Source organism: Phalacrocorax aristotelis, chromosome 6 (assembly GCF_949628215.1).
Source record: "Phalacrocorax aristotelis chromosome 6, bGulAri2.1, whole genome shotgun sequence".
Taxonomy (NCBI): Eukaryota; Metazoa; Chordata; class Aves; order Suliformes; family Phalacrocoracidae; genus Phalacrocorax; species Phalacrocorax aristotelis.
The window spans coordinates 16,164,319-16,179,006 of NC_134281.1; the positions used below are offsets into that span (position 1 = coordinate 16,164,319).

The following is a 14,688-nucleotide window of genomic DNA, read 5'->3' on the forward strand; positions in this document are numbered from 1 at the left end:
CAAATTGCTTTTGTGACTCCCCAACAATAGCATTGTAGAAGGATAGAAAATGTATCTGTAAGGCAATATACACATAGTTGATTCTCCTCCCTCAGGGCAGGACCAACTATACTGTAAACCAAGCCTGTCAGTGCTTGAGACAGCCAATTCATCACTGGGGCCAGTGGTGCAGGAACATTCAATCACATTCTGCAGATTACAGAGAGACTAAAGAGGCCAAAGAAAAACTTGCTATCTGAGCATTAAAGGAGGTTATTCCCATCCTGACTTTTTCCTCCATAAATTAAGAGACTCATGTGAATCACACAGTTGCTTTTGTAGACCACAGTATTTAAAAATAGGCATGAGAAAATCTTCCTGAAGAACAGCAAACTTTAAAAAATATTGGCTACTGGACCATGATCACAAAGAAATTTTGAGATATTAGTACCACTGTAGAGTTTCTTCTAGCACATGCTTCCCTGAGCCTCCTTAATTCTTGCTCATAACAACTTGGATACTCCAATTATTTCTAAGGATTATACTTTTGGGAAACTATGTGGGATAAAATCCTGAATCAATTCTCATTCTTCTTTTGAATAACAAAAAAATCCTGGAAACTCTGCTGGTATAAGTCTTAGTCTAAGTTCTGAGAATTCATGCAGATGCAATTAAGAGTACTTTCATGTGCTTTTCTTGCCCCTCTGCTAGAAGCCACCATTCTTGTAACAACACGGTTATCTACTTCTGGGCTAATGCTATTCAACAGATGGGTACAGAGATGTAAAGAATTTCTGCTTCTAGCACATGCTTATACACTAGACTGAATTCAAGCAGCTCAGTGCTACAATTAATTCTTTCTACATGACAGTTCTGATAGCCAAAGAAATAACTATACCCTAATGCTGAAGTACAAAATTTGCAGCCAATATAGTGAAATCTCACAAGAATAAAATATGAAAGCATAACATCCAGTTCATTAGCAGGGCTTGATTTTTGTAGCTATGTTTTGCAAGCCTTTCATTATGGCTGCAGCTATATATTATCCTTAATATTTACAAGGAGTAACTATGTCTACTCTCTGTGGCTGCACCAATTAACCAAGCAAATCTTTGATTCAATTCAGTGATTATAGTATAGAAATGGTTACAGTCAAGCTCTGAAATACTGAGAGCTGAAAAGTGTTACATAGAAGTTAGCTGGGATCATCTGAGTAGAGCAAACAGCTTGTGTACTGGTTCCAATGTTTAATTACATCCTTACTCACAGATGTTCAGGAGCTTCTGGGCTATACTGCATTCTCAGACACATGTGCAAATCCTTACTTAGGACAATAGGAGTTGATCTTGTGTGTCTGACAGCAGAAGTAGACTTCCAACATAAGGCAAACCATTTGCATCATATTGATTTTGGGGATTGTATTTATTTTAACCATATAAATTCCACACCTTGCAGTCTAAGAGCAAAAACAAAACCCAAAAGCAATCAAATGAAGAGGTGGATAAAACACTCCAAGTTCTGCAGGAAAGCCAGAATTGAAAGCATTCACGTCTTAAAAATTCAGATAAGCAGAAACAAAGCCAAAATCCCAATGCTCAAGCAAGTGTTAGGCTCTATAAGCACTTGAAGGACCTGGAAGTGCAGTTCTTAAACACATTTAGGACAGGAACTAATAAAGTATTGAGATGCTTAACTGCTCATTCAGCTCTTACACTGTAGGGGCTGCTGTTTAATTGCCTACACAGGAATTCAATCAGCGAAGAGTAGATTTATGTTATAGTTCAGAAAAGGATGGCAGAGAAAACAAAAACCAACTTCCAGCAAGGACAGGATACCAAAAAAATAGCAACTATTTGTACATCTGGGTAACTTTGCTTACAAATCTAATCTTCATGAAGATATTACTTTATTCCCAGCAGTAAATTTACATATCTTTATGCTTATGTAACTAGGACCTAAAACATAAATACAAGTAGATCAAATATAAAATACTTCATAACACTACTGTTCACTTGGCCATTCTTCTCTAGCTTCTTTCTAGTTGTATTGCTTAACCAATTTCTTAGTAAAAGTTATTAATGGACAAGGAAGCAATTCACCAGCTTTTAAAAATGGCAGTCATCTGTATCTTTATCTCTGGTAGCAAACCTAATCTAACTTTTTATCTCTGAGACTCCTGGGTGAAGTATAAAATACAGATTGAAGGCTGAAGCCAAACCCATCTGCAAGATTACTATAAAGCACTGAAACAGATTATTAAGAGACCCACTGAGAAAGACAGAAACTAGGAGCTCTACCAGATTACTCTGATTTAAGTGCATGAGGAAAAGAGCTAGATTTAAACTGTGCGCTGTTAATCTGCTTTGTCCAGTATGTGTGGTGATATTATATAGTAGTAAACCTCTGGGAAATAAAAAAAAATACTGAAAATTTTTAAATATCTGGACTGCAGTATAAGAATCTTTTAGTCTGCTCAAATCTACATGACAGCTCCAACATGTTTTTGTTTGTGGAAAGAACACAGGAAATGATTTTGTTTGGTAATCAGAATGAGCTTTATCTTACTCAGTATCTTTTATTTGAGGCTTGGCCAAACTCTTACAGCACTGGATGATTCAAACAACATGTGACATGTACTGTTTAAAGACTGAATCACATTTTTTCATCACCCCATATACAACAATTTACATGTGCCATTATTAAACATTTTACTTTGATTTTTTTTTTAACACGAGCAGTCCCAAACCATCTGCATTGAATATGACCTGCCACGTGTTTATACAGTCAGAGTGTAGCAATCTGATCATGGAGAGAGCAAGCTACATCGTAACAGCTGCAAGCCTTGGGTCTAAGGTGATTGGAATTTCTCAGACGTGCTCCATCTGGAGAATGGGGAGGTAGAAGAGAGTAAGTTGCTGTGATAGCAGCCTTGGAAGTGGCAATAGATTTTAGCAAACTTCCTTAGCCACACTTGTGGAATTATCTGTGAGAAAATATAGCAAGAAAGTATCTACAACAACCAAAAGCTAGAGAAGTAAAATAATTTCAAGGGAAAGCTCTTCCCTGCCAAAATACTATCCTATCTACAAAAGCAAAGAACCAGGAACTAAAAAATCTCCTCCAATTTTAAAATGTAGCATCAATTGATAAAGTTTCATCTTTTTGGATTAGTACTTCAAAATTAGGATAAGGTATCAACCTAAACAGGATTTGAGAATTATCCCAATTTTTTGTTTAGAGAAGACAAACTTGAACATAATCAGTTGTTTTGCTGAGCTTGAATTCTACACAATTACACAACACAACTGCATGTGTAACTGAAACTTACATTAAGCCATCCTATAAAGGTATTCTTGTCTACAGAGTTCGATAGGAAAGGTTGCGTGAACAAATATGAGAGGAAAAGCATCATTAACTAAAATGTCATACTTTTCCATACAGTTCTAAATAAACAGACAGACTAAATACACTGTCATTATTGCAATTCCCTGGCCTAGCCAGTTATCCAGCTGCCTCCCTTCTCTAAGGTTCTGGACGCTGATGTTACTACTTATTTATTGTCTAGTGTAGCTCTGATTGACATAATGCCAAGCCTGCAGTTGTGTCAATGGGAATTGCATTGAACCTGACTTTGCATGGTCAATGCAATGGCTGATACTGAGACCTGTACCAGCTACCCATCCTAGCAGAAACTGCTGCCGATTCACACTATTCCCTAATGAGGTGACTGTGCAAGGGGAAAGCTCAGTTTACACCAACTTTAGGAGCAGAATCATCTGTTTCTGTCACCAGTCCTTCAAATGTGCTGCCTTTGCTCTTTGCATGGAATAAAGCAGCAGTATATTGCTGCTTGATTTCCTGGCTGCAAAGAGGGGTACTTCTCCAGAAAGAGCCATGCCACTCTGCTATGTAAACGTGTGCAGAAAGGAAGGGGACAAGGTAGTTCCTTCCCATTTTTCAGCAAGGATTGTAATAACTCAAAACTGCAAATTCCTTTAAATATGGATTAAGTCCTTCAACATTAGTCCATTAATAAAATAATACTTATATCATAAAATGCTTACAGTTTAAATACTATGGAACAAAGACAAGATAACGCAAAATACAGTGGAAAAGATCACTCCAATAGACTGATTCATACGCTGACATTTGAAACAAACAAACAAAAACAGTAGTGAAAAATTCCCGTCACTGCTTCACCTGTTTATACAACATGACCATCAGTGACCGAGCTATCATTCACCATGTGCTACATAGCTCCAAATCATTCTGTCTGGGGATACATGTGAAGCAGCATCCCATCTCAATGTAAATTGCTATTGCTTGACTTTTAAGCCCTTTATCTAATTTGGTTTTTTTTTTCCTGCTCACGTGAGCCTGATTTTCTCTTTTGTGATACTTTTATTTCCTGACTTGCATCTAGTTTGTGGCCTCAAATGATCTTTTATTGATTTGCACTTAAGCTTGAGTTTGTAAAACACTCAGAGGTATCCATTCAAAACCAAAGTTGCTTTTTATACAAAACTCCTTATTTTAATATTTAAAAAGTTAACATCTTAATTTTTCTTAAGAAAGAAGGAAGAACAACTTCCCTTTCTGAACAGAGGCTTTCATGACAAGCCTATTATTTAAGATGTTAATCCAGAAGTTCCTAGGTTAAGGTTGGCAGTAAAAAGCAGTTATTTTGGACTGATTTTTCATGCCAGATGGCAGTGAAAAACTGCCACACTATAAAATTTGCAGAAATACTGCAGAGAAAAGCTGACAACAGGAGCAATGTCATTTGCTAGGGAAAAGAGAATAATGCAATTCTAAGCTTCCAGACAAGGAAAAAGTAGGAACAATCACATATACCGTGTGCACAGAACCACCCTCTAGCAAAGTAATAGAAGAACATAATTCTCTTTCCACATATATTTAAATCACTCTATTTACACTCATAACATGCATTTGCATCACAAGTGGTACAGGAATGTTTGAATTGATGAAACAAAATACGGAAATATAAAGGGTGAGGTAAAAGGAAATACAAAAACCAGCTTTAAGTCACACACCTACAGACTGGACAAAGAATACATCGGCTGAGCTCATATTTTCAGGTGGATTGCAGCTGATTAGCAATGCGACATGTATGTGATTTACTCCACTGAAAAAAACAAGCCCTCTATTTAGGATTTTATTTGCATTCTCAGGACCTTATCACTTGGGATTATGTAAAACTGGCAGCTGCTTATAATTATTTGGGGCTTGAGTAGAAATAATTAAAAACATCTGCCTTTATCTTAATACTACCAGACTTAAATCCATGAGCTCGGTTATACCTAACTTCAAAGCTGAAAGCAAAGAATAAAAGAAAGCTTCACATATTGCTAACAAATTTTCAGTGATTCATTTATATGTACAACCAGTTATTCAACAGCCTTCAAACCTTTAATTATCTTTTAAATATATGTAATTTTGCACTTCTAATTAGATAGCAATTTAATGCTCACAGGGATTCAGATGGGCTGTCTTTTTTGAAATGTAAACTCCAATAGGAATAATCATTGGCATTCAAGTGATTGAATTCTTCAGTTATTTAAATGAATGTGAGGCATTTACACTGTTCAAATCATTTAAATATTCTGCTGTCAGCTACAGCTGTAGAGTTTTATGGAGTCGCTGAATAAAGCAAGGGTAAGTGTAGGTTATCTTACTTTCCAGGCGGGACTCCCCAGAGAGAAATGAGATTTGCTGCTTATGAAAGGCTAACACTGCTTAAGTGGGGCATTAATATTTCCCCTGAGACTTGGATTTCTTTGTTTTTCTATATTAGGAGAAACAAATTTTCCCAGAATTTACAGCTACAAAAAACTTAATACTGATCTAGCAATCTTTAAATACTCCAGGTCCTTTTGCTTAATATGATATATCGTGACAGACAACATTATAAGTTTAAAATAATAACTTACACAGGCAGCTAAATCACCAATATATTTTGACGAAGGTATTGCGATATATGCATGGGCTTTGATTTCTATGTGTAACTTTCCCTATTAAGACTGATCAAATGAAATAAAGATGTGCATCATATTAAAGAAAGTAACGTATCAATTGAATTGGTTTACAGGGATAAAAAGAGCATTTACATATAGCCATTCAAAAAGCCAACGTTACTAGCCTTCCAGAGTTTATATTGAGAGTATGAATACATGCTTCAACCTTCTCGGAGAGAGAAAGGATTTTGATTTAAACTCAGAAATATTACAAAATCCTTAGTCATCAAGGATGTTACTAGATTAATTCATAAATCATAACACATTCTTAATCTTACATTTCTCAAAAAAATTACAGAATGTGAATAAAAGATGCCATTTGATTCCATAACATATGTATTTGTCTTCAAATGTATATTTTCTTTAGTTAGGGAACTTGAGCTCCTTGAGCAGGAACTTTGAGTATTCTACCCTAAATGAACCTAATAATTACTGAAATTAAAGTCCCTCCTTACTCCCTGAACAAAAATACAATTCCATTGCCAACTATGATCAAAAAAGCCACAGACTTCACAAAATCTACTAGCAATCTTGCTATTATTCACTGAAAACTACACAATTAGGACTGAGAGGCAAGAGTACAAAACCCTAACACCAGATAAGACTCACAAGGGTGCCAGTCTGTGACGATGGTGGACACTAATCTTTCAGTGGCATTCCTTAATTTTCTGTAATCCCACTATGCTTTCCTGAGAAAGCAGTTTTCCTCTGACACCAACATTTCACAGACTACACAATGACAGTTACAGTAACGAGCAATCAGCCACAATTAATATGGTGGTTGTTTTTAAGTGTATGTAAAAAGTATGTCTCGCTTGTTCATGACTCTTCCTTTACATTCAATTCAGTAAGCTCATTTCTTTGGCAAGCTGTAACATCATCGTGATATATTTTGCATTTCAAAATTTAATGGAGTAACATCTAGCACACTGCAAGTGCTAACAGGACACTGAAAAGCAAGCGATTAAATCTGACATAACTGTTGCTGAGAAAAAATTCGTCCTCGTGTATGCATTTCAAGCATGCGTAAGGAGCCTTGGAAACCAAGGTACTGCCTTGAAAAATCTCAAACTTCACTTTTGAGCTCCCTAACAATTAATATTTTTTTTCTAAACAGTTAATTTGCGGTTTTAAACTAAGTATAAGATTCAAAATTACATCTTACAATTTGAAATATTCTCTTATGGAAAACAAAATACTACTCTGTAAAAATATAGACTTTTAATCAAAATGCAGCATATAGAAGCATTCTGATACAGCACTATTTTAAAAAACTGAAATATCATTACCCATAGCTATAGTTTCTTGAGTTACCACTGGAGTATTTTTGATAGGAAATGCACCCTAAAATGGCATAATGTGTAAAAACATTTAAAACGTACTTATCCACGATGTAATAAAAAAAAAAAACCCACAGACTTCGAAAAATACGGCAGAAAGATGGCAAAGGCATTTGCTCGTTTCAGTTCCCTTTGAGGTGTCTTTCTGGATTCTACCAGCGCGGTTCGCCCGGCGGAACGCCCCCGCGCCATCCCGCCGGCCCAGGTGCTGCACCGGGAGCCGCACACCCAGGCCGCCGGGGCGGGGCGGGGCGGGGCGGGGCGGGGGCCCGCGCGCGCCCTCGGCGGTGCTGGGGCGCCACCGCATGGCGGCTGCCCCGCGCAGCAGCCGCCGCCCGCCCCGCGCCTCCCGCCCCGCTCCGCGCTCCCCCGCGCGCCGCCGGGGCAGCTCCTGGGGAGGGTCCCGGACGGGACGGCCGGTCACCGCCGGGAGAAAGGGAGGGCGCGGCCCGCGGTGGATTGGGGACGAGTAGGGCAACGAAAGGAAGGGAGAGAAAACTGGAGTTTCTGTGTCTGTGAATCACGCGGGTAATTTGCACTCAATCATTTGACTGGCAGAGCCTTACAAACGATCTCTCTTTATTCTCCAAAAGAAATTTCCGAGGGATTCCTTATCCCTTGATTATCATGGTTTGTTGTTTGTCAAGACTCACCACTCTGGTAATGTCTTTCAGAGAAGAACGTAAGCAGAAGTTCTTTCCAGTCCTTCTACGGCAACAGTCACCCCTGAAAACTTCCAGCCAGCACGGAGTTGGAAGTCTGGGTGCTACTTCAGCAACTGTTGTAAGCCTCTTACAAGTACTTTCTAAGCATGTAGAAAGTACTTTCCCCTTGTTCCTTCAATTGCTCCCACCAGCTGCCCTTGTGCACGCAACCAGTCATCCTAACTGAGAGCCAAGTTTATTAAAAAAAAAAACAAAACAGAAGAAACAAGAGAGGAAATCTCCAAGAAAAACATTTTTAAACATAAACCCAATAGGATAATCAGCACACAAATGCAGCTAGCTTAATGATTAAATACACTGGTCAGCATAAGATAAAAATCTGGTGCAACAGGAAGCACTCTTCGTCAGCGACTGTTTGCTATCCTGCCTGTCTACTCAGTGTCCCATAAGACAATTCCTTAAAAAGCAGTATGTCAGCTTCAGAACTAACAGATACGGTCGCCGGGGTTAGTAACTCTGGAGTCAAGTAATATTCTAGCTGTACATCACCATAAGAAAATACAATAGCAATATAAACCAGTGGGGATCAAGTCAGTAATCGATGTAACTTGAATGTAAATTCTAACCCACCCAAATAATTTTAGATAATGTCTTTGGTGAACTAGCTAATTCCTGTCCTACCTGCCTGCCTATTTTCACATACTTATTGTCACAAATTTATGGGACGTTTTGCCACTAGTTACAATGGTATCAGGATTCGGCCTGCAATATTCATCTAAGGGCCCAAGCCAGCAATCACTTCACTCTCAAAAACTCCACTGAAGTCAACAGAAGACTCCCATTACACACTACTGACAGAACCCAGAGGTAAAAATTACTCTTTAAAAAAAATGAAATTAACAGACCATGAATATATCACAATGAGTTCCCTGTAGTTGACAGCTTGTGGGCTACTGCCCAACATTTTGCTTTTTAAAAGAGAGACTGTTGTATAAGGTAATGAAATAAGTGCCTTCAAGATGTACACTGGGGCGAGGGATAGTAACCGAAAACTACCTTTTGCCTCATTAAAACATACCAGCACTACAGAAATAAGGAAAGAGGAGAACACTCTTTGTCAGTCTAAAAGCTATGCACTGTTCCTGGATTTCATTACCTTCTGTTTATTAAAATATCTATTCTTTAATGGATAAATACTAATATTTTTGAAGGAAGTAATTTGCCAGAAATAAAAAGGCCATTACAGCAAATGCATGTGTTGTCAAACTCTTGCGATGTAGATAGGGAACTTTCAAATATGTATTCCTATGGCTTGCAAAGATAGGCTGTCAGATGTACCTGTGACACCTGAAGATATCAAAAGCAGTTTCAGGAGCCAAGACCAAGTCATTATTTTAGTATCATGAAAATTGGGAAACACTATAAAAAACAATGCTTTTTATATCCAATTTAGAATGTGATATTAAAAAAAAAACAACAAACATGGATTTTAATACATACAAAGATAAGAAAAATTATTCTGAAAGTAGTGGCCAATCATGAAGTAAAAACAATCGCCTATCACATTTTCCATTGCAACAGCTAGAAATTTTGAAGGCAACTTCTCCCCACACTGGCATTTCCCACAAAAAAAACTGTTTAAGATGACAAAGTTTACATTAGAGTGCAATAACATTTATTTCAGCATTTCAAACATGAAGGTGAACTAACGTAATTAGTCTAATATAAACTTTCAAATAGCAAATTGCAGGAAAAGATACAGAATGCTGAGAGCCAAATTTTAGATCTAGTCAGTGTGTAGCTTTGTAAGAAAGGGTGTAGCAAAGTGTAACCTTGGCTCTTTTAAGCAATTTTTAGGTTATGTCTATGGTGCAGCTGGATGTGAGATAAAAGCAAAATTACACAAATAGTCACTTGACACGGATAAGCTAGCTGAGGTGACAAAGCAGCAAAGATGCAGCAGAAGAGATCTGAAGGTGCATTAAAAATGTTTGTGTATAATCCAGGTGCTTTAAGGAGGTTTTGCACAGCCCCTGTTGCTGCCTTTTCTCTGCTATGGTTACCAAATGAAGCTCAGCAGGCAAACTCAGTCAGAAAGGAAAGAACATGGAAAAATGGATAAATAAGAGGTCAGAAAAATACAGAGAACACGATAACAAAACACCAAAATGCAGAAAAGTAAGAGCAGAAAATCATTACAGCAATACTGAAAATATTGGTTGTTTATTGTGATGGAAAGATTCAATGAGATAACAATCACAAATTATTATACAAAGTAAAAAATGGAAAGAAAAAAATAGATCAGGAGCTTCTGCTTTCCATACTCTTAATATAAGAACTACTTCTAATGAAATTTAAAAATCAAATTCAAAATAAAAACTATGCATAAAATGGTTACAATATGAAAAATCACTAGGAGAAGTCAAGCAGGCTGACAGAAATGAATATGTTAGTATGGATAACAGAAGTATCCACTCTAATAAGTCTTAATGTTAAAATGTCAGAATGAAGTGTTTATGAGCAGAAGCCTATCTGAAACTCTTAAAAGTTATTTTAAGAGATTTTCTACATCATCCTACTCAGTTCCTGCATCTTCCTCAGCACCAATTTCATGTTGGACACTGCTGGAAATGGGATTCTGAACTAGATGGGTCTAGGTGTGGTGAATCTGTCTCATAACCCCTACACTTACATACTTCTGAAGTATGTAGTATCTTGTAGAGACAAAACATGTTTTGACTGATGGGTGAAATGCTTAGAGTTTTCCATCTTCCATAAGAGTAAGCTGTTCTTCTGAGGCTGGAAGATTTTCACTCACTAATATTTATTTATTTGAGTAGCAGAGGTCCTAATTCTCATAAAACAAGAAGATAGAAATTCATCATATGAGAAATCATAATGTAGAGTGTAGAGGTGACTGGAGCATGTTAATGTAACAGTCTGGGGTCTGAGCTCTCTATTCCTGGATATATAGCTTTAGTGACTCGCCATTGGAACAGTAAAATGGGATAATTTGCAAGAGCCACTCCTGAGAAATGTAGTGCTTATTGGTAAGTAATTCACCCAATTCTCTACAGGTATTGTCTTCCTTTCCACAGCTGTGAAAAAATCTACCATCCAGAATCATGGGTGATATTCTCAGAATAAAAATTACAACTAAACCAATAATTTTAAAGTACCTTCCCAGATACTATAATGTCTGCTTTACCATTAGATTTTCTGTCCATTTTGTAGTGAAGTTACTGAGAAAATGTTCTTCCATTCACCCATGTAAGTCCCCCAGTTGAACTTTTCATAAGCTCTACGCCCGTTAAAAATAAATGAGGAAACAATAAGCGCAAATACAAATGTTAAAATGTTAATTGTGTAATTCCTAGCCCAAATCTTAGAAAGACAAATACTTTTGCAAAATGAAAATATCAGATATGCTAATGACTTAATAAATAATGCTTTTTAATTATTTTATTTTCATATGAAATTATCCATCCAATTAATACTTCTGTTTTTTACTAAAATATTATTGAAATTGTACCTTACTTGAAGTGCCTGCATGAGAAATACATATGGCATCCACGTGCATTCAGCAGTGGAATTATTAATACTGATGCTTTGCTAAGAGTTGATAGTGATGGAACACTTGCAAGTGCTGTTCCTAAACAATGATGCAATCAAGAATGTACCAGTTCTCCAGGGTGTTAAATTGATAAACATTTGCATAACAGGCACTTCTATATTTCTTGCTATGATTAATGCAAACAAGATGATAGGGAAATTAAAGGTAAAATTTTCTGCTATTTCTCTTTTAGTACAAAAATCCCTTGTGCCCCTATTTTGCTTAAAAATATGCTTTATTGAAATTTCTGTGCATATATATGATTAGCTTTAACACTTTAACTTGACAAATAGGGGTTATTACATAGCAATACAGCATTCTGACATTCCGTTTCAATGTAAAATGAACATAATTACAGCAATTTTTGGCTCTGCCATTTTGCAGTAATGGAGGCCTGCATCTTTTGCAGAAACAACCTGTATATTTATTTTCCTTCGTTTTTTCATGCCAACCTTTGTTTCCATAGGTAAATTTACCAAGAACTATAAGGTGTTATAAAGCAGTACAAATTAACTTGTCTGTTGTATTTAATTTTTTAATGAATATTACATTATTCACACTAAAAGAAAAACAAATGCAACATATATAGCTAAATAAAATAGATCAGTAAATAATATGCTTACCAAAGGCCTAAGTTCCGGATGAGTCAAAATATATCCATTGTTTGTAATTGCAAAAGCGTATCCATGAATACCTAACTGTAAGAGTAAATGAGAAAGACATGCTAATTAGCATGGTCTCCAGTAAATTCTTAAACAAAAAACCAGGCAAGAATTTAGTTATCCAGGGCTTAAAGATGGTATTCATAACCCTTATCCACATAGTATTTCATTATAACATATGCAAAGCTCTGATCCTTGACATTTTGTGAAAATGAGAACCTGTCATTGTGATGAATTCAGCATATAGCACAATTTTAAAATGTCACACACAGTTTGCTATCTAGGGCACTTATTTCTGTGTGCTTTAGAGTGACTTAGATATACACATACATATGAGACACCATAGAATGTGCCAAAGGCAAAGGGATACTGGAATTTAGTAAATTCACATATTCCCAGGAGTGGCTAGGTTCAGCTTACTTCACTTGGTCAAGAGATGTAAAAGAATAATTTAAATCAATGGTCCTGAACGTACAGTTATAGTGAGCAAGCAAGCAGTGGCCTGTCATATGTGATATTTACCTCTTCAAGCCTTAAAGGCATTTTACCTCTCTGCTAATTCAAGTTCATCTGGAGTCACAGAAGATGGCATATTTCTACTAAAGAAACTCCTGTAAGTTTACATATTTGTACTGAGTGGAACTATCTTTGAGAGTAATTAAATGCTTTATAAGGCCTAACATTATATATGTAATCAAATTTAGCACTGTACTTAAATAACAATACTACTCTTTTAACTATATGCCTATTACACAGTTGATTGCACCCACTGAACGCAAGAAATGTACCTTCAAATCATTCACATGGTCATTCAAACATCCCTTCTTAGCATAAACCTGCTGCTAATGTAGAATCTTTCTGCAGCTTCTAAATGTAACTTTTACTATGCAAAGAGTACATCTCACTATACTTTCTCACCCATTTTTTTCAGTTCTGAAGTAATGCAATGTAACATCCCATATATCTTTCTTTAAGCATCTTGATGTAATGATGTATTAAAAAACCACAAACAAACGAACAAAAAAAAAAACAAACCCAAAACTCCAGAACTATCTTGCTTTGATATCTTTGATATCTTTCTCACTACTAACAACCTTTTTATTTTACTTCAGTGCATTCTTAAATGCTTTGCTGAAGTGGGTCCTCAGGAATTTGTCTGGCATAAAGAAATGTGAACAAGGTTGAGAAGTCAGAATAATTTCTAAGAGGCAAGTAGGACAGCAAGTCTGTTGGCTTCTGTAATTTTCTGGAAATATAAACCAGTGTACGATATTATGGCAAGGTCATAGAGAAAACATAGCAGGTAGATTTATACCATCTCTCTGTGCATGATTGTGTATGGTCAACAGTATCTGCCATATAGAAGACTGTTTCATAAATTAGCAGTTTTCCTAAAGCAATAAACTTCAGTGAAAGAAATAGAAGGTGATATGTTCTTGGCATCTCTTCATAAAGGAGGGATAACCAAAATAATAACAGTGGACATATTTTACCTATTATAGTATGACAAGTGAACTAGCTGTTGGCTAAATGTCACATCTCAAGTATAATTGTCTGTGTTGATAACTCCAGAATGACATCCAAGCAATGGAAGTCAGGTAAGGAAACAAATGTGGGTGGTACACTTCGCAGGAAAAACTTTTTTTGCCTATATGAGGCATACCCAGACTCCAAGGGTATTATTTTACTGTGTTGTGCAATATGTCAAACTGCAACTCTCTGCACTTAAAATGCTTTAGTTTGAGAGATACTACCACTTAGAACAGTTCTGCCATTTGAAAACTTGAACTCTGTCTCTAAATGAAGAAATCAAAAGCCAAAGAACTTTTTCTAACTGCTGTCAAACGCCACATGAAAACTAAATATTACTAAATCCAACCCTACCTTATTCAGGAGAAGCTGCCACTGACATCTGGGGAAGTTTAGTCTAGATGATGACTGCTGAAAATAGCTTGTTGTTATTATTCATCCTCCTTGGTATAAAACCCACCTCATCCAAGCTGAGAGAATTCCAGGTCAGCAGAATTCTATTTCCAACCAATCATTTTATATCCCTGCGTGAATTTTATTTCAGATGCTGCCTCTAGAGGAATTGGTCCCAGGGGTGATCAAGCTCTTGCAATTGCATGGTATTTTTACTGTTCAGAAATGTTTATGATATGTGAAACTGGAAGTTATAATTCAAGTGATTTCACTAACCTAACTGCATTGCATGATATTGGTGCCTCCTGTAATAAACCTCTCTTGCATTACATCCTGCAATATAAAATGTACCTTCAAATAAAATTGTAATATTCAGAAAGAGGATCGTATATTACTTCCACAGAAAACTATGTCTTAAAAAATATAATATCATAAAACAAAACCAGAAATTTTCATTTTACTGCCTATCTT

At 36.5% G+C, this 14,688-nt stretch overlaps 1 protein-coding gene across 2 annotated transcripts in view; it reads right to left on the minus strand.

The window, feature by feature from the left end:
* Window positions 1-14,688, minus strand: part of CACNA2D3 (calcium voltage-gated channel auxiliary subunit alpha2delta 3) — a 486,549-nt gene that overhangs the window by 113,735 nt on the left and 358,126 nt on the right. For both annotated transcript variants that reach the window (XR_012661052.1, XM_075096179.1), the window contains exon 17: window positions 12,256-12,330. Coding sequence is in view for 1 of the 2 variants with exons in the window: in XM_075096179.1 (XP_074952280.1) it covers window positions 12,256-12,330 (75 nt within the window). In the remaining variant the exon portion in view is untranslated. The remainder of the gene's footprint in view (window positions 1-12,255; window positions 12,331-14,688) is intronic.